This window comes from Kogia breviceps, chromosome 6, assembly GCF_026419965.1.
Source record: "Kogia breviceps isolate mKogBre1 chromosome 6, mKogBre1 haplotype 1, whole genome shotgun sequence".
Taxonomy (NCBI): domain Eukaryota; kingdom Metazoa; phylum Chordata; class Mammalia; order Artiodactyla; family Physeteridae; genus Kogia; species Kogia breviceps.
In genome coordinates, this window is record NC_081315.1 from 54447249 (window position 1) to 54473633 (window position 26385).

Sequence of the window (26385 nt, forward strand, 5' to 3'; positions counted from 1 at the left end):
TTTGCAACAGTGGAAACATACCAAAAGCTCAGGTAGAACTGACTTCTTTCTTCAAGAATGAGAAAGACGATTCGCTTAGTAAGCTAAAAAGCCTTTCTGTGTTTTAGGACCCTTGGAAAAATAAAGGTTGGAATAAACCAGGGTTAAAACGTTCTTTATTGATTTTTCAGTTAAAATCAAAGGGACAGGAGAGCTTCAAGATGGCGGAAGAGTGAGATGCGTAGATCACCTTTCTCCCCACAAATACATCAGAAATACATCTACATGTGGAACAGCTCCTACAGAACACCTACTGAATGCTGGCAGAAGACCTCAGACCTCCCAAAAGGCAAGAAACTCCCCATGTGCCTCGGTAGGGCAAAAGAAAAAAGAAAAAACAGAGACAAAAGAATAGGGACGGGACATGCACCAGTGGGAGGGGGCTGTGAAGGAGGAAAGGTTTTCACACACTCGAAGCCCCTTTGCGGGCGGAGACTGCGGGTGGCGGAGAAGGGAAGCTTCGGAGCCACGGAGGAGAGTGCAGCCACAGGGGTGCAGAGGGCAAAGTGGAGAGATTCCTGCACAGAGGATCAGTGCCGACCAGCACTCACCAGCCCGAGAGGCTTGTCTGCTCACCCGCCGAGGCGGGCGGGGGGTGGGAGCTGAAGCTTGGGCTTCGGAGGTCAGATCCCAGGGAGAGGACTGGGGTCGGTGGCTTGAACACAGCCTGAAGGGGCTAGTGTGCCACAGCTAGCCGGGAGGGAGTCCGGGAAAAAGTCTGGAGCTGCCTAAGAGGTAAGAGATCATTGTTACGGGGTGCACGAGGAGAGGGGATTCAGAGCACCGCCTAAACGAGCTCCAGAGACGAGCAGGAGCCGCAGCTATTAGCACGGACTGCAGAGACAGGCATGAAACGCTAAGGCTGCTGCTGCCGCCACCAAGAAGCCTGTGTGCGAGCACAGGTCACTCTCCACACCTCCCCTCCCGGGAGCCTGTGCAGCCCGCCACTGCCAGGGTCCCGGGATCCAGGGACAACTTCCCTGGAAGAACACATGGCGGGCCTCAGGCTGGTGCAACGTCACGCCGGCCTCTGCCGCCACAGGCTCGCCCCGCATCCGTACCCCTCCCTTACCCCGGGCTGAGTGAATCAGAGCCCCCGAATCAGCTGCTCCTTTAACCCCATCCTGTCTGAGCTAAGAGCAGACGCCCTCTGGTGACCTATGTGCAGAGGCGGGGCCAAGTCCAGAGCTGAACCCCAGGAGCTGTGCGAACAAAGAAGAGAAAGGGCAATCTCTCCCAGCAGCCTCAGGAGCAGTGGATTAAATCTCCACAATCAACTTGATGTACCCTGCACCTGTGGAATACCTGAATAGACAACAAATCATCCCAAATTGAGGAGGTGGGCTTTGGGAGCAATGATATATATATATATATATATATATATATATATATATATATATATATATGTTTGCCCTCTTTCTCTTTTTCTGAGTGTGTATGTGTATGCTTCTGTGTGTGATTTTGCCTGTATAGCTTAGCTTTTACCATTTGTACTAGGGTTCTGTCGGTGCTTTTTTTTTTTTTTTTTTTTGCAGTACACGGGCCTCTCACCATTGTGGCCTCTCCCGTTGCGGAGCACAGGCTCCAGACACACAGGCCCAGCTGCCATGGCTCATGGGCCCAGCCGCTCTGCAGCACATGGGATCCTCCCGGACTGGGGCACGAACCCACATCCCCTACCTCAGCAGGCAGACTCTCAACCACTGCGCCACCAGGGAAGTGCACCAATTTTTTTTTCTTAATAATTATTTTTTATTTTAATAGGTTTATTTTATTTTATCTTATCTTCTTTCTTTCTTTCTTTTTTTCCTCCCTTTTATTCTGAGCTGTGTGGAGGATAGGCTTTTGGTGCTTCAGCCAGGCATCATGGCTGTGCCACTGAGGTGGGAGAGCCAACTTCAGGACACTGGTCCACAAGAGACCTCCCAGCTCCACATAATATCAAACGGCGAAAATCTCCCAGAGATATCCATCTCAACACCAAGACAGAGCTCCACTCAGGGACCAAAACCTACAGTGCTGGACACCCTATGCCAAACAACTAGCAAGACAGGAACAAAACACCATCCATTAGCACAGACGCTGCCTAAAATCATAATAAGGCCACAGACACCCCAAAACACACCACCAGATGTGGACTTGCCCAACAGAAAGACAAGATCCAGCCTCATCCACCAGAACACAGGAACGAGTCCCCTCCACCAGGAAGCCTACACAACCCACTGAACCAAACTTAGCCACTGAGGACAGACACCAAAAACAATGGGAACTACAAACCTGCAGCCTGCAAAAAGTAGACCCCAAACACAGTAAGATAAGCAAAATGAAAAGACAGAGAAACACACAGCAGATGAAGGAGCAAGGCAAAAACCCACCAGACCTAACAAATGAAGAGGAAATAGGCAGTCTACCTGAAAAAGATTTCAGAATGATGATAGTAAAGATGATCCAAAGTCTTGGAAATAGAATGGAAAAAATACAGGAAACATTTAACAAGGACCTAGAAGAACTAAAGAGCAAACAAACAGTGATGAACAACACAATAAATGAAGTTAAAAATTCTCTAGAAGGGATCAATAGCAGAATAACTGAGGCAGAAGAACGGATAAGTGACCTGGAAGATAAGATAGTGGAAATAAGTACTGCAGAGCAAAAAAAAGAAAAAAGAATGAAAAGAACTGAGGACAGTCTCAGGGATCTCTGGGACAACATTAAACACAGCAAAATTCAAATTATAGGGGTCCCAGAAGAAAAACAGAAAAAGAAAGGGACTGAGAAAATATTTGAAGAGATTATAGTTGAAAACTTCCCTAATATGGGAAATGAAATAGTTAATCAAGTCCAGGAAGCACAGAGAGTCCCATACAGGATAAATCCAAGAAGAAACATGCCAAGACACATATTAATCAAACGATCAAAAATTAAATACAAAGAACAAATATTAAAAGCAACAAGGGAAAAACAACAAGTAACACATAAGGGAATTCCCACAAGGTTAACAGCTGATCTTTCAGCAGAAACTCTGCAAGCCAGAAGGGAGTGACAGGACATATTTAAAGTGATGAAAGAGAAAAACCTACAACCAAGATTACCCTACCCAGCAAGGATTTCATTCAGATTTGATGGAGAAATTAAAAGCTTTACAAACAAGCAAATCTAGGAGAATTCAGCACCACCAAACCAGCTTTACAACAAATGCTAAAGGAATTTCTCTAGGCAGGAAACACAAGAGAAGGAAAAGACCTACAATAACAAACCCAAAACAATTAAGAAAATGGTAATAGGAACATACATATTGAAAATTACCTTAAATGTAAATGGATTAAGTGCTCCAAACAAAAGACATAGGTTGGCTGAATGGTTACAAAAACAACACCCGTGTATATGCTTTCTACAGGAGACCCACTTCAGACCTAGGGACACATACAGACTGAAAGTGAGGGGATGGAAAAAGATATTCCATGCAAATGGTAATCAAAAGAAGGCTGGAGTAGCAATTCTCATATTAGACAAAATAGACTTTAAAACAAAGAGTATTACAAGAGACAAAGAAGGACACTACATAATGATCAAGGGATCGATCCATGAAGAAGATATAACAATTGTAAATATTTATGCACCCAACATAGGAGCACCTCAATACATAAGGCAAATACTAACAGCCATAAAAGGGGAAATTGACAGTAACACAGTCATAGTCGGGGACTTTAACACCACACTTTCACCAATGGACTGATCATCCAAAATGAAAATAAATAAGGAAACACAAGCTTTAAATGATACATTAAACAAGATGGACTTAATTGATATTTATAGGACATTCCATCCATAAACAACAGAATACACTTTCTTCTCAAGTGTTCATGGAACATTCTCCAGGATAGATCATATCTTGGCTCACAAATCAAGCCTTGGTAAATTTAAGAAAATTGAAATCATATCAAGTATCTTTTCTGACCACAATGCTATGAGACTAGATATCAATTACAGGAAAAAATCTGTCAGAAATACAAACACATGAAGGCCAAACAATACACTACTTAATAACCAAGAGATCACTGAAGAAATCAAAGAGGAAATCAAAAAACACCTAGAAACAAATGACAATGAAAACACGATGACTCAAAACCTATGGGATGCAGCAAAAGCAGTTCTAAGAAGAAAGTTTACAGCAATACAATCCTAACTTAAGAAACAAGAAACATCTCAAATAAACAACCTAACCTTACACTTAAAGCACTTAGAGAAAGAAGAACAAAAAAATCCCCAAAGTTAGCAGAAGGAAAGAAATCATAAAATGAGATCAGAAATAAATGAAATGAAGGAAATGATAGCAAACATCAATAAAACTTAAAGCTGGTTCTTTGAGAAGATAAACAAAATTGATAAACCATTAGCCAGACTTATCAAGAAAAAAAGGGAGAAGACTCAAATCAACAGAATTAGAAATGAAAAAGGAGAAGTAGCAAATGACACTGCAGAAATACAAAGGACCATGAGAGATTACTACAAGCAACTCTATGCCAATAAAATGGACAACCTGGAAGAAATGGACACATTCTTAGAAATGCACAACTTTCCGAGACTGAACCAGGAAGAAATAGAAAATATGAACAGACCAATCACATGCACTGAAATTGAAACTGTGATTAAAAATCTTCCAACAAACAAAGCCCAGGACCAGATGGCTTCACAGGTGAATTCTATCAAACATTTAGAGATGAGCTAACACCTATCCTTATAAAACTCTTCAAAAATATAGCATACGGAGGAGCACTCCCAAACTCATTCTATGAGGCCACCATCACCCTGATACCAAAACCAGACAAATACGTCACAAAGACAGAAAACTACAGGCCAATATCACTGATGAACATAGATGCAAAAATCCTCAACAAAATACTAGCCAACAGAATCCAACAGCAAATTAAAAGGATTATACACTATGATCAAGTTGGGTTTATCCCAGTAATGCAAGGATTCTTCAATATACGCAAATCAGTCAACGTGATACACCATATTAAATTGAGGGAGAAAAACCATATGATCATCTCAATAGATGCAGAGAAAGCTTTCGAAAAAATTCAACACCAATTTATGATAAAAACCCTCCATAAAGTAGGCACAGAGGGAAGTTTCCTCAACACAATAAAGGCCATATATGACAAACCCATAGCCAACATCATCCTCAATGGTGAAAAACTGAAACCATTTCCATTAAGATCAGGAACAAGACAAGGTTGCCCACTCAACCAATATTCAACATAGTTTTGGAAGTTTTAGCCAAAGCAATCAGTGAAGAAAAAGAAATAAAAAGAATCCAAATCGGAAAAGAAGAAGTAAAGCTATCACTGTTTGCAGATGACATGATACTATACATAGAGAATCCTAAAGATGCAACCAGAAAACTACTAGAGCTAATCAATGAATTTGGTAAAGTAGCAGGATACAAAATTAATGCACAGAAACCTCTTGCACTGCTATACACTAATGATGAAAAATTAAGAAATGATGAAATGATGAAATTAAGAAAACACTCCCATTTACCATTGCAACAAAAAGAATAAAATATCTACGAATAAACTCACCTAAGGAGACGAAAGACCTGTATGCAGAAAATTATAAGACACTGGTGAAAGATATTAAAGATGATACAAATAGATGTAGAGATATACCATGTTCTTGGATTGGAAAAATCAACATTGTGAAAATGACTCTACTACCCAAAGCAATCTACAGATTCAATGCAATCCCTATCAAACTACCACTGGCATTTTTCACAGAACTAGAACAAAAAAACTTCACAATTTGTTTGAAAACACAAAAGAACCTGAATAACCAAAGCAATCTTGAGAAAGAAAAACGGAGCTGGAGGAATCAGGATCCCTGACTTCAGACTGTACTACAAAGTTACAGTAATCAAGACGGTATGGTACTGGCACAGAAACAGAAATATAGATCAATGGAACAGGATAGAAAGCCCAGAGATAAACCCATGAACATATGGTCACCTTATTTTTGATAAAGGAGGCAAGAATATACAGTGGAGAAAAGACAGCCTCTTCAATAAGTGGTGCTGCGAAAACTGGACAGCTACATGTAAAAGAATGAAATTAGAACACTCCCTAACACCATACACAAAAATAAACTCAGAATGGATTAAAGATCTAAATGTAAGGCTACATACCATCAAACTCTTAGAGGAAAACATAGGCAAAACACTCTATGACATAAATCACAGCAAGATCCTTTTTGACCCCCCTCCTAGATAAATGGAAATAAAAACAAAAATAAACACATGGGACCTAATGAAACTTAAAAGCTTTTGCATAGCAAAGGAAACCATAAACAAGATGAAAAGACAACCCTCAGAATGGGAGAAAATATTTGCAAATGAAGCAACTGACAAAGGATTAATCTCCAAAATATACAAGCAGCTTATGCAGCTCAAAATTAAAAAAACAAACAACCCAATCCAAAAGTGAGCAGAAGACCTAAATAGACATTTCTCCAAAGATATACAGATTGCCAACAGACACATGAAAGAATGCTCACCATCATTAATCATTAGAGATATGCAAATCAAAACTACAATGAGATATCCCCCACCGGTTAGAATGGCCATCATCAAAAAATCTACAAACAATAAATGCTGGAGAGGGTGTGGAGAAAAGGGAACCCTATCACACTGTTGGTGGGAATGTAAATTGATACAGCCAGTATGGAGGTTCCTTAAAAAACTAAAAATAGAACTACCATACGACCCAGCAATCCCACTACTGGGCATATACCCAGAGAAAACCATAATTCAAAAAGAGTCATGTACCAAAATGTTCATTGCAGCTCTATTTACAATAATGAGGACATGGAATCAACCAAAGTGTCCTTCAACAGATGAATGGATAAAGAAGATGTGGCAGATATATACAATGGAATATTACTCAGCCATAAAAAGAAACGAAATTGAGTTATTTGTAGTGAGGTGGATGGACCTAGAGACTGTCATACAGAGTGAAGTAAGTCAGAAAGAGAAAAACAAATACTGTATGCTAACACATATATATGGAATCTAAAAAAATTGTTTCTGAAGAACCTAGGGGCAAGATGGGAAGAAAGATGCAGACCTACCAGAGAATGGACTTGAGGATATGGGCGGGGGAAGGATAAGCTGGGACAAAATGAGAGAATGGCATGGACATATATACACTACCAAACGTAAAATAGATAGCTAGTAGGAAGCAGCCGCATAGCACAGGGAGATCAGCTCAGTGCTTTGTGACCACCTAGAGGGGTGGGATAGGGAGGGTGGGAGGGAGGGAGACACAAGAGGGAAGAGATATGGGGACACATGTATATGTATAACTGATTCACTTTGTTATAAAGCAGAAACTAACACACCACTGTAAAGCAATTATACTCAGTAAAGATGTTAAAAAATTTTTTTGATAAAATAAATAAATCTAAAAAAAAAAATCAAAGGGCCCTCTGAAGCAGCAACACTGTGTGGATATCATGTCATATTAATTTAACCTGTGATGCAGGGATTGTGTTCGAGAATGACAGGTCCAGGATATTCCAGGGAAGGCATACATGTTTATCTAAGGGGCAGCTGAACTGATGCGTTATTACTCCACAGTGTCTCTCTGACCTGGTGTGTTCAGTCCACATTGGAGACATTAAGGCAATTTGTTGAGGCAGGGAGGGGTAGTGTAAACCATAAGGAGTTTGCAGCCAGATGAACTATGGTTTGTCCCCTAATTCTGGCACTTAGATACTATGTGTCTATGTTTATAGCACAGTGTCTAACAGAGTCTTCCTCCAAATCATTCAAATTCATCCATAATTCTCTTTTTCAAACACAGACTAATCTTCTTTAAAACCCTTTTCATTAACCCTCATCATTAGCAAGGTGAAATTTAAACTCCTTGGGATGGCATCTACATTTTTCTAAAGGTAGCCCCAGATGCTCTACCCAGCCTCATCTGCCATCTCCCCTAAATACTCTTCAATTTCACCTACAGATACACCTCCAGTGGCTGCAAAGGCATTATGAGCTACCACTTTTAGAATCCTTTTAAAATCTGTTCCCCATCTTCCAAAACCCATCTTCTCTTTTTCTAGCTGGGAAATGCCACTTCAGTCTTTAAAGTCCAACTCAGGTGGCACATCCTCTATGAAGATTTCATTTGCCAACGGCATTATTTGCCAAACCACATCCCTTTCTTTTCAATTAATGTTTACACAGTACATTGTGGCTGAATCTTTTGAAGAAACTAACACTTTTAATTATTATTTCTTGATTTTATTTCACTGCTAGAATTAGCTTCTTGTGAAAAGGAGCTAAATTTTATTAATTTTTGCCTCCCTAGAATCTAACAGGACTTGGCCTATGGGAGGGTATGTATGCTAGGTAAATAAATGTCTAGAAGACTGATGTGAATTCAATTGTAAAAAAATGGATTAAAGATAACTAAAGATAATAACCCAAAATAGAAAACTGGTGTGTGATTTGCTCAAGTTGCCTGAACATGTATACTCCCCAGATAAATCTGCCTTGCACTCACATGCAGCATTTTCAGAAACACTAGTTAAGAAATTAAAAGCAGTGTAGAGACCGAATCATCACTAAGTAACCAATAACCACATTTATTTGCTAACCCTAGAATAAGCCCATTAATGCTCTGTTAGGACTAGAGTACTTCCATGGAGTACAAATTTTCTTGTAAGAGTATTAAGTAGGGAAGCTTGCCATGTCCAGAAAACACATCTGTGAGTTACTAGTTCATTGTCCATCACAGATGGCCAATTTCAGAATATGAAAAAATTGAATTCTCTTTTAATTATTAATGAGTACTTGTAATTACAAGATTTTTTTTCATACTGAGAGCCATCCTTTTAAATGAATTGTTTTCTTTTCTTTTGGTAAATCCTGAGATTAAAGCATTGACTCAATTCTCTGCAGGGCACAACAGACCTAGATCACTTCATAGATCTTAGCAAATGACAAGGATACCTGCCACAGCAAAGTGTTGGTGACAGGGAATATCTGGCACATTGAAAGAAAACAACCCACACCCTTAAGTGCAGAATCTGCTTTATCACCCTGTTAGGGAGAATCTTAAACTAGATTGCTAGCTGATTCATTCAACCAGACAACTGAATTCTCAACTTCAATGACTTGAATGGTATTCTAACAAGACACAGGAATGAGTGAAGGAAAGACATCAGAGTTTTATCTGGCAATGGATATACAAAATGCCTCGATTTTCTAACAAGAGGTAGTGAATCTTAGGGAGGAAGAGCACTGGATTCTGAAGGCAGAAAGATCTGTACTGGCTCAAGTCTTGGCTGTGCCACCTATTATCTGTCTGACTCTGGAAAGGTCACCTAAACGCTCTAAATCTCAATCTCTTAGTTTACAAACTAGGACTGAAAATGAACATATTTCATAGTTGAAGAATTTTCTATAATTCTTGGGGAGTATTTAGCACAGGACCAGGCACAGAGCAAAGGCTAAAATTTAGTTGGTAGTAGTATAAGCCTCCATCCTTAACAACATTAAATCATTCTTTTGAATCTAGACCTGAAACTAGATAATTTCAAACATCTTCAAAGACTTCATCATTAACTTTGATTCCACACAATCTATTTTTTTTCATAGACTACCCCATCTACATGAATGGCACCATCATCCAGCAGTATTCAAACCAGAAAAGTGTAAATCATGGTGGATTCCTCCCTTTCCTTCAGCCCCCTATTTGATCCACTGACAAATTCTATTGATTTTACTATCAGTACTCCCTTATTATTGCAATCACCATTGTCCAGTAAACCATCTTCTCTTGCCTAGACATCTACAGTTGATTTCTAATTGATCTGTCCTCATCGTCCCTAGATCGCTGCCATCTATTCTTTACAACACAGAAAGAGGCTTTCAATGGCTTTCCATGAATTTGCTTCAAATTGAATTCAATCTCCTCCCATGACCTGAAAGGTGCTTGCCCTCTTCTTCAAGCTGCACCTGACTCCTTGTACACTGGACTCGAGCCACAGTGGCTTTCTTGACCATCTTGTCTATGTATAATCCCTATCACCCATTAGCCCTGTTATTCCCTTTCCAAGCAAACTGTTCGTTCCCTGCATAGCTCTTATCACAATCTGTGATGTGTTTATTTGATTTCCCCACCAATCTGTAATCTGAATATATGTTCTGTCTTTTGTGTTCTCAACTAAATGCTTGGTAAACAGCATTAAAATATTTGTTAAAATACTAAACCAGTTAAAATTTTATTGGATGTGGCAATGTGGCAGACAGTGTTTTAGACACTGTAAATATGAACCTTAATAATGTGTAGTAACTGCACCCAAGGAGAAAACAACCTATCCGAGAGCTGCTGCCAGGGAATTCACACATTTTATAATAAGGAGGGGATAAGTTGTTTAAGGTTCACAGGAGTTGATATTTGATCCTGATCTTGATAAATGAAATATTACCAGAAAAGAAAAATGGGGATGCAGGGGGAGGAAGGAACAATGGGAAGAAGTTATTTTGGAGAGACCAAAGAACAAAGGCATGAAGGTGGATTTTAATTGCCAGGGTACCTATTACCCATTGCCTTGGTTCTGAACACAAAAGAAATTGTGAAAAGATGAGGTTTTCTGAAGCCAACGTATCTTATTTCTTCTGCCGAACAATAAACGCTGTAACCGAAACAGTATAGAATACTTGTGCTGTTATTTCGTCATCTATAAAGTGAAGGGATTGTAATAATATGCTTTTTATAGTTCTTCCAAATGGGAAATCCCATAATTCTTGGTTTTTCTTTTATATTATAAGCTTCTTGAGGGCAGGGATCATTGTACTGATGGTTCAATAAGTGTTTAATGAATAGATTCACTTTTACACAAATTATATTCATGTGATATTTCGCCCAGTAATCCCAATATATGTGGATTTCAAATTCTGATGCCAATTTATTAACAACTGTGAAAACCAACACAGGATCTACTTTTTGGATTGCTTTTGGAAGCAAGTTAAATTTTAGTCAATCTTGGAATCTTAATACTTCTCTAACCTTTCCTTTATCCTATCATAAATGGATATATTAAAAAGAAAAGCATTCCAAGAGACAAAGAAAGGATAACAATAAGATAGTGATGCCTTCAACCTTCATCACTAAAATGTGTAAAAGTGAATATGTGAAGAAAGAAAAGTGCCAATGATCCCCAGAGTCAAGACAAATGATGGTAAATACTAGTTAGGTGTTGTAGCGGCTGAGAGAAATTCTAGCTTCCAAAAGGATTAGAGTAGATGGAACATATGTCTTTTATGTCCTTTTAATTGACTTTCACTCAATAATTTGGTAAAAAACTAACCAGTTCCAGCAACAACAACAGCAAAATGGCATGATCCTCTAGCACCAGCTTGTATTTCCTTCAAATCAAACTAATATTTAGAAGAGCGGTCTTCATTTCATCACCTTTACTGAACTCTGTGCTTCATGGTCTTAACCTGCCAAGAATTTCTTTACATTCTCCCAATGTCTTAAACATAGTAAATATCCACCTAATATTGGCTCAATAACTAGTTCTTAAATAGAACTAAACAAAGAAGAGAAACCTCTCTGCGAAGTTCTGTAATTGCTATCTATCTATCTTCATTTTCTTATTTTGCATTAATTTCCTTCATGCAACCTATATGTACCCAAATTCAAGTATATACTATGCATCTTTTTGGAGCTTTGAATATTCAACTATCTTCTCTGTCTGGAATTCCCTGTCATTCATCTTCAAAGACCTAACTTCTAACTAACATTCAAGGCCTAGTTCAAGCATACTTCTTCCTCATATCCTTCCTCATTCCTCTACTTCAAAGACATCTCTAATATTCTTCCTCCATAGCACAGAATCTGTACTTTCTTTCAGTCAATTAGCACTTTCTAGATTGCTTTATACATACTAATTTACAAACCTAATTTCCCCTAGTAAAGTGCATCCCCAAGGGGGAAAAGCATCTCTATCATATTAGGTTTCTGGTTTGAATAACTGAATGCCTAAGAGAGTTGTTTACTGAGAAAAGGAAGGACAGACAGTCAAGACTCAATTTGTTTGCTCTCAACTCTGAAGGTATCTGGAAGAAAACTAGGCTGAAACAAAAAAATATAATTTTTAATAAAACTTCATCAAACTGGTACACTTAAAATACATATTATATGTCACTTAGGCTTTAATGAAAGTTGATGTTTAAGAGTAATGGTTTTCAATATTTCAATATTGATCTTATTTACTATTATAGCACATATTCATTGCATATTTTCTCATGTTGTGCTTAGCAAAAATACACAAGTCACTCTCTCTGACAACATATCTCTACCCATAATTGAAGTCTCCCCAAAATATCATTTTATATTATAAACTTTAAGAGTTAAAAACACAGTAAATGAAACAAGGGAAAAATCAAATAAGGGCTTCTTTTAATGCATTTAATTTTATCTTTAAGTTCATTCTGAAATAATTTGACTTACAAAAAAGGGTGAAAATATAGAACAAAGAATTTCCACATACCCTTCACCCAGGTTCTTCAAATGCTAACATTTATCAAAATCACAGTATACAGTACAAATCCAGAAAATTAATATTAATGTGATACAATTAACTAATCTAAAGACGCACTTAAAATTTTGTCAATTGTCCCACTAATATCCTTTATTTGGTCCATGATCCAATCTATGACATTTGGTTGCCATATCTTCTTAGTCTTCCTGAATCTGGGACAGTTCCTCAGTTTTTCTTTCATGACCCTGAGAGTTTTGAAGAGTACTGGTCAGTTTGTTTGTAGAATGCCCCTCAATTTGAGTTATTCTGATGGCTCCTCATGATTATATTCTGTTATGAGCTATAATAGCACAGAAGTGATACTGTGCCCTCTAGAGCACAGGATGTTAATGTGACTCATTAGGGGTAAGATTAACTTTGACCCTGTGGTTAAGATGCTGTCTGCCAGGTTTCACAAATGTAAAGTTACTCATTTTCCCTTTGTGATTAATAAGTCCTTTGTGAGGAGATACTTTGAGACTATGTATAGATCCAGTTTCTCATTATATTTTCGTCCACTAATTTTGTTATTCGTTGATGGTACTTCTCTGCAAAAATTATTACTGTAGTGTTTCATAACTGGCAATTTTTAAAATTTCTATCATTTCTGCTACATTTATTAGCTGGAGTTCTACTATAGGGAAGAAATGTCCCCCATTTACTTAGTCAATTATTATATTATATTAGGCAATAATTTACATAGTCATTTATTTGCATCAGTAGTAATTCACAAGAATTTCTTGTGTGTATATGCCCAGCAGTGGGATTGCTGGGTCACATGGTAGTTCTATTTTTAGTTTTTTAAGGAACCTCCATACTGTTCTCCACAGTGGCTGTATCAATTTACATTCCCACCAACAGTGCAAGAGAGTTCCCTTTTCTCCACACCCTCTCCAGCATTTATTGTTTGTAGACATTTTGATGATGGCCATTCTCACTGGTGTGAGGTGATACCTCATTGTAGTGTTGATTTGCATTTCTCTAATAATGAGTGATGTTGAGCATTTTTTCTTGTGTCTGTTGGCCATCTGTATGTCTTCTCTGGAGAAATGTCTATTTAGCGTTTCTGCCCATTTTTGGATTGGGTTGTTTGTTTTTTTGATACTGAGCTACATGAGCTGTTTGTATATTTTGGAGATAAATCCTTTGTCCATTGCTTCATTTGCAAATATTTTCTCCCATTATGAGGGCTGTCTTTTCATCTTGTTTATGGTTTCCTTTGCTGTGCAAAAGCTTTTAAGTTTCATTAGGTCCCATTTGTTTATTTTTGTTTTTATTCTCATTACTCTAGGAGGTGGGTCAAAAAAGATCTTGCTGTGATTTATGTCAAAGAGTGTTCTGCCTATGTTTTCCTCTAAGAATTTTATAGTGTCTGGCCTTACATTTAGAGAAAACCATAATTCAAAAAGACACATGCACCCCAATGTTCATTGCAGCACTGTTTACAGTAGCCAGGACATGGAAACAACCTAAATGTCCATCAACAGAGGAATGGATAAAAGAAGATGTGGTACCTATATACAATGGAATATTACTCAGCCATAAAAAGTAATGACATTGGGTCATTTGTAGAGACGTGGATGGACCTAGAGTCTGTCATACAGAGTGAAGTAAGTCAGAAAGAGAAAAAGAAATATCGTATATTAATGCATATATGTGGAATCTGAAAAAATTGGTATAGACGATCTTATTTACAAAGCAGAAACAGAGACATGGACATAGAGAACAAACGTATGCATACCAAGGGGGAAAGGGGTGGTGGTGGGATGAATTGGGAGACTGGGATTGACATATATACACTATTGATACTATGTATAAAATAGATACCTAATGAGAACGTACTGTATAGCACAGGGAATTCTACTCAATGCTCTGTGGTGACCTAAATGGGAAAGAAATCCAAAAAAGAGGGGATATATGCATACATATAGCTGATTCACTTTGCTGTACAATAGAAACTAATGCAACATTGTAAAGTTACTATACTCCAATAAAAGTTTAAAATATAGAGACTTTCTTTTGTTGTATGTATTATAATTCATTATTATCTTTTTTTTTCTCATATTATCTCAGATTTGGCAATTGGGAGCTACTTTAATTTGGGTCTACAACAGGGTTCTTAACCTAGATGAGTTTCAAGTGGGCTTTGTTTTTCTTAAATGGTAAGTATTATTTTCCCCTTAAGTACAATTTTCATGGTTTGCCTCAAATTCGTAAATAAATCCAAGACTCGAAAAAAATTCAAAACCACTGTTCTTATCTACTAATACATACATTATGACTGCTGTATTATTTTGATTAGTTGGAGTTTTGAGGTTTGAGGTGATGATTATGGACCAGGCCAGAAAATTAAGAAAAGAGTAAAAGTCAGCATTTTCTTCATTCCTGATGTTACACAGTAGTTAACATTATAGCCTACTTTTTTTTTTTTTTTTTTTTTTTTTTTTTGCGGTACGCGGGCCTCTCACTGTTGTGGCCTCTCCTGTTGCGGAGCAGAGACTCCAGATGCGCAGGCTCAGCGGCCATGGCTCACGGGCCCAGCCGCTCCGCGGCATGTGGGATCCTCCCGGACCGGGGCACAAACCTGTGTCCCCTGCATCGGCAGGTGGACTCTCAACCACTGCACTACCAGGGAATCCCTATAGCCTACTTTTTTTAGTGGTGCATCTGAAGCATTAATGAGTACATATGTTCTTCAATTCTCATCACAGAGTGTCCTTCAAACATATTTTTGAAAACTGTGTACTACTGACTATTAACATAAATGTTGAAGTGACATGGAATTAAAATGGGAGCCAGAGACAAAACCAGTCTGGCCCTGCAACTAGGTATTTGACACTAGGTAAGTAACCTAACAATTATCCTCAGTCTCCATAATCTTCAAAAAGGAAATGTTAGAGAGGATCACCTCTATTGTTTCCTCCTGAGTTCTAAAGTATGATTCTATGCTAGGACATGTCAATGGTATCTTTTACCTAAAGGACCTCTGGCAGAGAGAACAAATGGCTGAAGAGACAAACACATTGGAAAAGAGACTTCTATTATAGTAAATCACACTAAACTGATTTCTTAGAAGGAGCTTCATGAATCTTGCTTGAGTTATAGGACATTAGACTTCAGCGATGAAAAATTTATATGATAGAATTAGTCTTTGAAATTCTACTTTCTTTTGTTCTTGATCATTAAATAGCCTTCCACCTTGCCTTTTACGATTGTAAGTCAAGACCATTTTAAAACTTTTTAGGGCATTTCCTCCTTTTACCTTCAGAATAATGCCAGGAACCATTCTTTTCCATCATATATTAAGAAAGAAGACCTGGTACCTATTCCTTTCATTTCACTGGTTTTCCTCTCAGCAAGGTTTATGTTTTCCCCTGCAGCAGTTAAGACATATCTCATAAAAAAGAAATAGTATAAGGGCATAAAGCCCTTGAGTTAGTAATTATCAAGTCAAAAGACTTTAAAAAGAAAACTATATTCAGCTCGAGAAAAAGTTCTTACCAGCCTAGAATACTCAGGGTTCAGTAAGCTGAGCTTCAAGGTAGCTCAGATAACAAATTTCTGCCAACAGTGTTTGGCTATCAAGATACAAAGAAAAACAAAATTTTGGGGAAATTTCCAGGATAGTCTAATTACTTACATTTTTCATTCTAAGGAATTTCATTTCTATTTCTTTACTGTCAAAGATTTTCCCCCCATTCTCTCCTCTCAGTTCTTGTCCTTTATTGTCCTACTGTGATTTTTAACTAGGGGTGTTCATCAAAATTACCCATTATGCTTGAAAAACAATAACTCTTAAGTCTGTATCCCAAACACTCCTGATTTGGTAGCTTTTTCTTGATTCTGCAGCTTTTTTCTTACAGTTCATGATTCATCAGACCAGACCACTCTTTCTTCAGTTTTTTGCCTGGTTCTCTTCTTCACAGAATGCCTGAATCTCTGCCTACATGATATGTCAGAGATGTTTTCCCTAACTTCCTATTCAAAGTAGCCCCTCCTTCTCTCTCCTCAACAATACCCCTTTACTCTTATCTATATTTCTTCTTGGAAGTTATTACTACCAAATATTACACATTTATTTCTTCTTTTGACTATTACTTTTCTCCTAGTCCAAGCACCAAGACGGCAGAGAATTTCTATTGTGTTCATTGGGATATTTATACTCTACGTCTAAGGTAGGCCTTGCCCATAGTAGGCAATGGATCAACATTTGTAGAAGGAGATATGCTTCACAGCTGAGAACCACTTTTCCAGAAGTCAGCAGTTACAAAATAGTAAAACAAAAATCTCTCAGTATAACAAGATACGACACGAGATCCTAAAAAAGACTTACTATATATCATATATCTTTTATTTGAAATATAAAAAGCTTCTCAATAATCTAAGACTGGGCATTACTCATGCTCTTTTAAAATATATTCATATCTGTTTATTTTTTCTTTATAGATGAGTCTGGGAGAAATTTCGAGATCTACAAAAAGGAAGAGTTAAAAATAAAAGGAGATGGAAGGCAACGGACAATTCTCGCCTTCACTGATTCTTTCGCAAAGGAGCTGCGGCATGGGTGGAGGGCAACTCTCCCCTCTTAAGGAGTCATATCAAAATCATCTGGGGCCTGTTCAGACTTGTTCACTTGACCCTTGAGCCCCCAGAGAAAAGTGTTAATTTAGTGAGCTGTCTTTCCAGTGTTCAAATCCCCAGATTCGCACAACAAATCACCTATGGAACTTTACCACATTCATATGCACAGTCACCACTATCACTAGGCAATACGGCCCTAAAATGAAACATATTTGTGTCAAAGAGGTGGCAACTAGTATGGTTAATCTAAAATAGCAGATAAACCAAAGCTATTTAACATGACTCATGACATATAATATACTGTGTTTTAAGTGTTTTCCTTGGTTACACTTAAACTATGATTAATCTGAGTTAAAATTAAATATAATGCATTTTCTAAACAAGCTTCACCGCCCAATAACCCTACCTCCTCCTCCTTCTACCTTGTTAAAGCAGAGGCAATAATTTATTCTCTCGCAGTTTCCATGGGTCAGGAATTTGGAAGCAAAACTTGGCTGGGTGATTCTAGCTTGCTTTTTCTCATGAAGTCAAAGTCAGATGTCAGCTGGGGCTGTTCAACTGAAGGCTTGACTGGGGTCAAAAGATATAAGGATTCCACTTTTGTTTTTCATTTTATTATTTTTTAAAGCCACTTTTATTGAGGTATGATTGACATGTAAAAAGCTGTACATATTTAATGTATATAACTCAATGAGTTTGGGAATAAATACACACCCACGAAACTAACATCACCATCAAGACTGTAGACATATCCATCACCTCCCAAAGTTTCCTCCTGCTCCTTTATTATTAATGAATTTTTTTTTGTGGTAAGAACACCTAACATAGTATCTACCCTCCTAGAAAATTTTAAGTATACAATATAGTATTGTAAGCTATAGGCACTAGGCTACATAGTAGATCTCCAGAACTTGTTTTGTGTAATTGAAACTTTGTACTCTGTGACCATCTCCTCCTCATTTTCCTACTCCCTCTGCTTCCTGGCAATTATCATTCTAGTCTCTGCTTCTATAAGTCTGAATATTTTAGATTCCACATATAAGTGAGATTATGCAGTATTTGTCTTTTTGTGTCTGGCTTATTCATTTATCATAATGGCCTCCTAGTCCACCCATGTTGTTGCCAGTAGCAGGATTTTCTTCTTTAAGGTGGAATAATATTCCATTTTGTGTATAAACCTCATTTTCTTTGTTCATTCATCCATGGCTTGACAATTAGGTTGTTTTCATATCTTGGATTTCACCTTTAAGGTGGCTTACCTGTACAGATGGCAAAGTGATGCTGGCTGTTGGCCAGAGGTATCAGTTTTTCTTCACATGAGCCTCTCCACAGAGATGCTTGAGTGTTCTCACAGCATGGCAGCTGCTTTCCCCCAAGACCTGTTTCTGCCCTAAACACTGGGGTAGAGTTTTTTTCTTCTACCCTTCCCCTAGACGCAATGGGTCTTTGTCTATTCCCTGGACACAACAGGCTTTGTTGCACCTCCTCCAGCAGTGTAAGACTCTTTCTTTTTGGAGAAAATGGTCCCAGGAAGGGAGCAAGGCTTTGTGCCTGCCTGCCTCTCCAGGTTATTCTTGACAATGAAACCAGTTCAGTGAGGTCTGCATCCCTTTCTCTCCAGATTTTGATCCAGGCTCATCAGTGGCAAAAGAGAACAGGTTTCATGAGATTGGGGGCTGAGATGGGGCTCCATCCCAGGCTCCATACATCACCCTGAGAAAATCCCTTGGTGTTTTCTGCCCTGAGAGTCTGGGAAAACCAGGGGCATCAAATGCGGGTGGGAGGCTGTGCTCCTTGTTTAGATCTCCCACAACAGTTGAGCAAATAACAACTGGCCATCTGCTAAGCACCTTCTCAGTTCTAGACATGCTATGTTCACACTCTCCTTTCTTCTTTAGAACTCTCCTGTGAGCATAGGACTGCTATCCCCATCTCACTGGTGAGGAAACCGAGGCATTGAGAAGTTACTACTTGTACCTACAAGGCCTCTCACCTTGGGAAGGCTTAGACCCAAGACTGTCTTGCCTTTCCTCCATAGTCTGCCGCCTCCTACACATTTACAGGTGTTTAAAATAAAGGATGCAGCTCAGGAACAGCCAAATGGAAGAGATGCATAAAGCAAGGTTTTGGGGGAGGGGTACAGAGCTTCCATGCTCTTTGCAGGCTTTCACCCTCCCAGCACTGTGATGTGTTCACGAACACAGAAGCTCCACCCTGTCTTCTTTTGATGGTTACCATCACCACATTATCATTATCTGAGACTCTTTTACAAACTTCAAATAATTTAAAAAATTTACCTCAATTTTATTGACATTTTAAAACCTCTGTTTTCTCTAGAAAAAAAAGGTAATAATAATTCCCATCTTGCAATACACTTGAAAAAAATATAGACACCCAATAAATGCTAATTTACTTCCTAAACACTGCTTTCATTATATTGTTAAGCTGATTAAAGCCTTCATTTGTCATTTATATCCTCTTATTTCAAGTCCAAAGTTTCTGCCTCTCAAGATTGTTCATAATCTACCTCTGTTATTTACACTCATTTGTTCATTTATCCATTCTTTCATTAAATATATGCTTAACATTTAATAATTTAAGAATCCTTTTCAAGATAAGAAAGTATGAAATAAAATACGAGCATCCCTTTGAAAAGGAGTTCAGTTTAAATTAAAGACACAACCATGAAGCAAATCACTGGGACCTCAAAGTACTCCCTTGGTTCAGGAACTATGTGGTAAATATCACCTAGGTTTTGATACGGAGACTATATTTGACTACCAGGTAAACTAAAAGAAGAGCGTATTTGCTGACTAGTTAACTAAGGTAAAGGTACCAAAGGAGACTAACGGAAACTGTGCTTTCCCTCTACCATAGGGACACGTTTCTCCCCATATCAGTGCAAGGAAATACACTTTTTTTTTTTTTTTTTTTTGTGGTACGCGGGCCTCTCACTGCTGTGGCCTCTCCCGTTGCGGAGCTCAGGCTCCGGACGCGCAGGCCCAGCGGCCATGGCTCACGGGCCCAGCCACTCCACGGCCTGCGGGATCTTCCCAGACCGGTGCGCGAACCCGTGTCCCCTGCATCGGCAGGCAGACTCAACCACTGCGCCACCAGGGAAGCCCAGGAAATACACTTTTTGCTGTCAATTTCTTCTACAGTTTCTGTCTGAACCTATGTGGCATGTAAAGAAAGCCTCTGTGGGCTTCCCTGGTGGAGCAGTGGTTGAGAGTCCGCCTGCCGATACAGGGGACACGGGTTCGTGCCCCGGTCCGGGAGGATCCCACGTGCCGCGGAGCGGCTAGGCCCGTGAGCCATGGCCACTGAGCCTGCGCGTCCGGAGCCTGTGCTCCGCAACGGGAGAGGCCGCAACAGTGAGAGGCCCGTATACCACAAAAAAAGCCCCCAAAACAAAAAGAAAGCCTCTGTGTTTGTGTAGGGCTTGAGTTTGGTGAGCCATTATTTTAGGTAACCATAGGAAGTCATAAAATGGCTAGCATAGGAGTTAATAATTATTCCAACACCGTTAGGGAAAAAAAACAATTTTCTTGGCTTCAAATTTCCGTGAGGTAGTTTCATTAGAATATCATTATTGCTTTTCTTCATGCCTTCAACTCTTATTTAATTGATAAATTTGGGATAGGGCATGCTCATCTCAGTGTTGTAGATCTAACAGTCTACAATAGGGCAATGGGGGTTGGCGGGGAGGAAAGAAAGAGATTCAGTCTTCTATCTGTCATGCTTAAAGCTCTTGTCCTATAAAGGAAACTTGAAATTATCTAGTCAGATAGAGATGGGGGGTTGTGAGTAAGATTGTCTAATTTAGAACAAGGTTTCTAAACCTTAGCACTGTTGATGTTTTGGACTGGATAATTCATATTCCTTTATTATGTAGGGCTGCCCTTGTGTTGTAGGTGGTTTAGCAGCATCCCTGGTGTCTCTTACTAGTGGGAGTAGCATCCTTTCCCAGTTATGACAACCAAAAATGTCTGCAAACATTGCCAAATATCCCTGATGGAAGGGGCTGGGACAAAGTGCTCTTCACTGAGAATCACTGATTTAGAATAAGAAAAATCTTTGTGGCTATAAATTTAACTCATAGGCAATTCAGCTCTTATAAATAATAAAACTATTTATTCTCCATCTGTCTGTTCACCACGTCTATCTTTCAGTTTGCTCTAAACTTGGGAAGGGAAGGGGGGACTGTTATTATTATCTTCTCAAGACCTCTACCTACATTAATTACTTCAGATGCAATGAACTTATTAAGTTTGAAAAATTATTTTCTCTTTTCCAGTTCCATTCTCTGATGCTCAATTAGCTTTAGAATAATTTCTAGTATTTGAGCCAGAGACTCAGCCTATTACTTAACCTATTTAATGGTATTAAAAACAAAAGTCCTTTTTCGATGGTTATAAAACCAAAACTGCAGCACTTTATTCCTTGACACCTAAGCTTACTGTCTGGTGAATATACTATATTCATTTCTACTTTCTTGTCAATGGAGTCTACCTAGAAAACCTTTACAATTCCATGTGCCCTTTAAAAAACTAAAGAAAACAAATGAAAAAACCCCCGAAAACAAAGCCCTAAAGACCCAATTTAACCTCCAGCTTCCTGATGAATTAGAGAATTAGTGAACATCTTGTACAGTCTTTCAATTTTATGAATACAGAAACTAAACCCCAGGAAGGGACATGACTATCTAAGGTCATGAAGTCAACCAGGAACAGAGCTAGAGGTAACGTCACTGCCTCCTCTACGTCCCAATTTAATACTCTCAACACTTCACAACTTGATGACTGTTGCTCCCTCTAAAGTCTTGAAGAATTTATAATGCAGTGCCTCCCGATATATCTTAACAATAGCATGCCTTTTATCGCTCAGCCTTTGCATTTTTTTGCATCTTTTTTTATCCTTGACAAAATTATAAGTACTGTGAGGCCAAGGACTGTATTGAGTCTCTGCTGCATTACTCTAAGAGCCTCCTGTAGGTCTGAGCAACCCTTAGGGTCTAGGTCTATCCTGATTGACTGCCTCTCTAGTGGTAGGAGAAAGCAGCCCAGGGGCACAATGCATAATGCAAGTAAAAACAACATCTCCACAGGAATTTGTTTTCTGTGTGATAATCAGTCTTCATAATGGGAATTAGTGCCAATGAACAAATAAAAATGTGTCTGAGTTTCTATACTCATTTTCCATTTCACAGAGACATGGTATATATAGAATTTTCTACATTGGCATGTCAATGAACAAAATATATTTTTAATATATTGGCTTCAGTATTAGGATGAATAAACTCATGATAAGTAAAACTGATAATTTTTCTTCTCCAGTATAATTCTTGGAAATCTAATTTTAAGTATGGAAAAAATGAAGGTAAAATACCCAAAGAATTACATTAAAAGTCAAAAGCTGAAAGAGAGAATAGGCTTAGGTACTAAATTTGCCAGATCAATATAATACGTATTTTACAATTCTAGAAAATAAAACATATAAAATAGAGTATACTACAATCTCAATTATCTTTTAGAAATAGATGATTTATATATTATTTCTTCTCAACTGCTCTCTGCCAGTTCACAAGGAAAAAAGAACACCAGTTTGAGGATACTGACTAAATTTCTTCTGGACAAGAGTAAGGCTAATAAAGAAGACATAAAGAACAAATTTAAAAAGAGTCCTTTATAACTTCCAGGGCAGCACTGTGCCAAGGGCTGACTGTGCTTTGTACACATATTACCTTCAATTGTAATGTTGAAAAACATTACTCTATTCAAAAGCTCTAACAACAAGCATCCACACAGAGTTAGCAGGCCTAAATAATTCCTCATCATCCTGGGATGCAAAATGATGCTGGAAAGAACTATCTTGTATGTTAAATATGTAGATCAATATTTGAATTGAATGCAGTTATGGACACATTTTGGATGTGGGGTGCAGTCATGGGAGACGTCACAGAGGTTTCCAAAAGACTCTAGCAAAACAGGGGAAGTGAATTAAAAGATCACAAAAACCTCAAAAAGGAGTCACTACTCACAATGTTCATCAGGGTGAGGAGGTAGTTTTGGACGTGCTCTTTGCCATGGAAACGGACCACAGAGTCATCCACTCCCAGGAGCACCTCGATGTTGTAATCGTTTTCTCCCGCGTGTCTGCGTTGCCTCATGGCTTCATTCAGCTGCTGGTCAACGCTGCTGTAAACAGTACCTAGATCATCAAGGCCTTCCAGATCCGATTCTATTAAGAAACAAAAGGAACCCAGGCATTTCAGTTTCCTCAATGGGCCTTCTAGTAACTTCTTACAAAAAAAGATTTTCTTGGGGGCCTATAATTATCATCCATAGTCACCAAGATGTAGCTTTTCAGTTTATTCCTTAAATAATGTGCACATGCATGTGTTCAGATAGACCTCCTATAAATTCAACACAGAACAGCAACATTGAGGGCAAAATAATATTACTGCATAGAAGCAGTGCCACCAGCCAGACCGACTGTTCCAGGAGGAACAGAGTATCTAGTCTTCCTCCAGCTGTATCCTCAGTGCAGAGCCAAAGGGTGCAGAACATACGCGGGCTAAGTAGCTATTAAATAAATGGAGACTATAAATTTCAAGTTCACAGACTGGTAAGTTTACAGTGGTTAAGTTACTTCAATTATGGAGTGTGGAATTTGGATCACATAAATCTAAATCCAAACTGCTTCTTTTTCAAGTAGCCTTAACTTAAAAATCAAATTATAGCATGGCAACACAACAAACAGCATTTAGTGGTATAATTATCAGTGACCATATATTACTTTATTTCTTATAAGTGTGGTTTCCTAGTGAATGCCGCTAGGCAGACAGTATAGGTCTTCCACATTTGTACTGGCCATCATCTGGATAGCAGGCCATTTCGATAGCTGTATATCCGAATCAGTGAGATACCAAAGTAAAAAATCAGTCAGAAAATTACCTATAACAGAAGAATATAAACGTATAAACTATTTTATGCTGTGGAAGGAATTTAATTTTTTTTACTTTCCAAGCAGATATACATATACGTAGATACACAGAGAGAGATATACATGTACATGCATATCTCTAGATCATCTATGTATCTATCTATCTATCTACCTGCTATCTATCTATCTATCTATCTATCTATCTATCTATCTATCTATCTACCTACCTACCTACCTGTCTATCTATCTACCTGGAGAGAAAGAGAGTGAGAAGCATTCTCAGGTTCTAGTTATCTAGATTATCTAATTACCTAGATTCAAATTACCATAGTTTTGGTGAAGAAAATGCTTTGGTGAATTAAAAAATAAAATATGTTATTTGAATACTAAAATAAAAGATATTAATCAAAACTGCAGGTATAGAACTGAAAGAACACTCACTCCCATTTCAAATATATAAAACCTGGAAAGGATTTTATTTTACATACTGCCTTGATGACTAAAACAATCACATATCTAAAAACAAGTTTTACAGAACCAATTCTGACTCATGCTTTATATGGAGGCTTATTTAGTGTTGTACTGAGGCCTGTAAGCCATTTGAAGCAATGTCTGACATTAATGGATAGGCATTTCCCTCTCCATCTTTGTGGTGTTAGTAAAGTTGAGGGGGAAAAAGCAGTGTCTCTTGGTCAAGAAGATTGATGACTAAGCCCTAGCCACATGGGACTAGAAGTAGTAGAAGTACAGATCTCACTCATACCCTTTCCACTTTTAAAAAATATAGAGAAACACCAGCACCCTCCCCCCCCTACAAGTATGGGCACAACTTCTGAATATGACTACTCAGGTTTGAAAGCTATACTGTAATTTACTTTGACCCAAGCCCAAATGTTAGATCATTAACTGGGATTTTTCTGCTCATCAGGGAATCACATTGGCTCTACAATAAGTAAATAACTCTCACCACCATCCACATCAAACAGAAAGCTTTCCTCAAAAGTTGTTTTTAAGAGCTGTAAACCCATACTGAGGGCAAGAGATTACACCTGCAAACAGCTTTACTATTCAACCTCAGTCTCTTCACACACTTGAGAATGTGAAAGGTTGTGATAGCTAGTGTACAAATATGAAATTCATACATGAGCTCCCAGTTCTAAAAATGGCTCTTTTTGGCAGAACTGTCAGTGGCAGTATCCAATGGAAATATACTAGCAATGTCATCATGTCATTAAGTCTGATGCATGAATGAAGAAGGCTGAATACTTATTTCAGAAGGACAGTTCATCTTGCTCTAAAAACCTTTCGTTTGGCCTTTGCATCCCTCCTTAAATAGGTGGTTTTTTGGTAAGAGAATCTATTTTTTCATTGCATGAGGAACCTGAGAAGGAAGAAGGACGTCTTTTTCTTTCAACCATTGCTTTCATTCAATCAAGAATACTTCTTACGTTTAGGTCTTTAATCTATTTTGAGTTTATCTTTGTGTATAGTGTTAGGGAGTGTGCTAATTTCTTTCTTTTACATGTAGCTGTCCAGTTTTCCCAGCACCACTTATTGAAAAGGCTGTCTTTTCTCCACTGTATATTCTTGCCTCCTTTATCAAAGATAAGGTGACCATATGTGCGTGGGTTTATCTCTGGGCTTTCTATCCTGTTCCATTGATCTATATTTCTTTTTTTGTGCCAGTACCATACTGTCTTGATTACTGTAGCTTTGTAGTATAGTCTGAAGTCAGGGAGCCTGAGTCCTCCAGTTCTGTTTTTCGTTCTCAAGATCGCTTTGGCTATTTGGGGTCTTTTGTGTTTCCATACAAATTGTGAAAATTTTTTTGTTCTAGTTCTGTGAAAAATGCCATTAGTAATTTGATAGGGATTACACTGATTGCTTTGGGTAGTATAATCATTTTAACAATGTTGATTCTTCCAATCCAAGAACATGGTATATCTCTCCAAAGAAGATATACAGATTGCCAACAAACACATGAAAAGATGCTCAACATCACTAATCATTAGAGAAATGCAAATCAAAACTGCAATGAGTTAGTTATCACCTCACACCAGTCAGAATGGCCATCATCAAAAAAGCTACAAACAATAACTGCTGGAGAGGGTGTGGAGAAAGGGAACCCTCCTGCATTGTTGGTGGGAATGTAAATTGATACAGCCACCATGGAGAACACTATGGAGATTCCTTAAAAAACTAAAAATAGAACTACCATATGACCCA

General features: G+C 38.3%; 1 protein-coding gene across 3 annotated transcripts in view; it reads right to left on the bottom strand.

Moving 5' to 3' along the window:
• The window catches only part of ADAMTS3 (ADAM metallopeptidase with thrombospondin type 1 motif 3), a 286648-nt gene that overhangs the window by 46891 nt on the left and 213372 nt on the right, over positions 1-26385 (bottom strand). For all 3 annotated transcript variants that reach the window (XM_059067187.2, XM_067035816.1, XM_067035815.1), the window contains exon 5: positions 23255-23454. In XM_059067187.2, coding sequence (XP_058923170.1) covers positions 23255-23454 — 200 coding nt within the window. The remainder of the gene's footprint in view (positions 1-23254; positions 23455-26385) is intronic.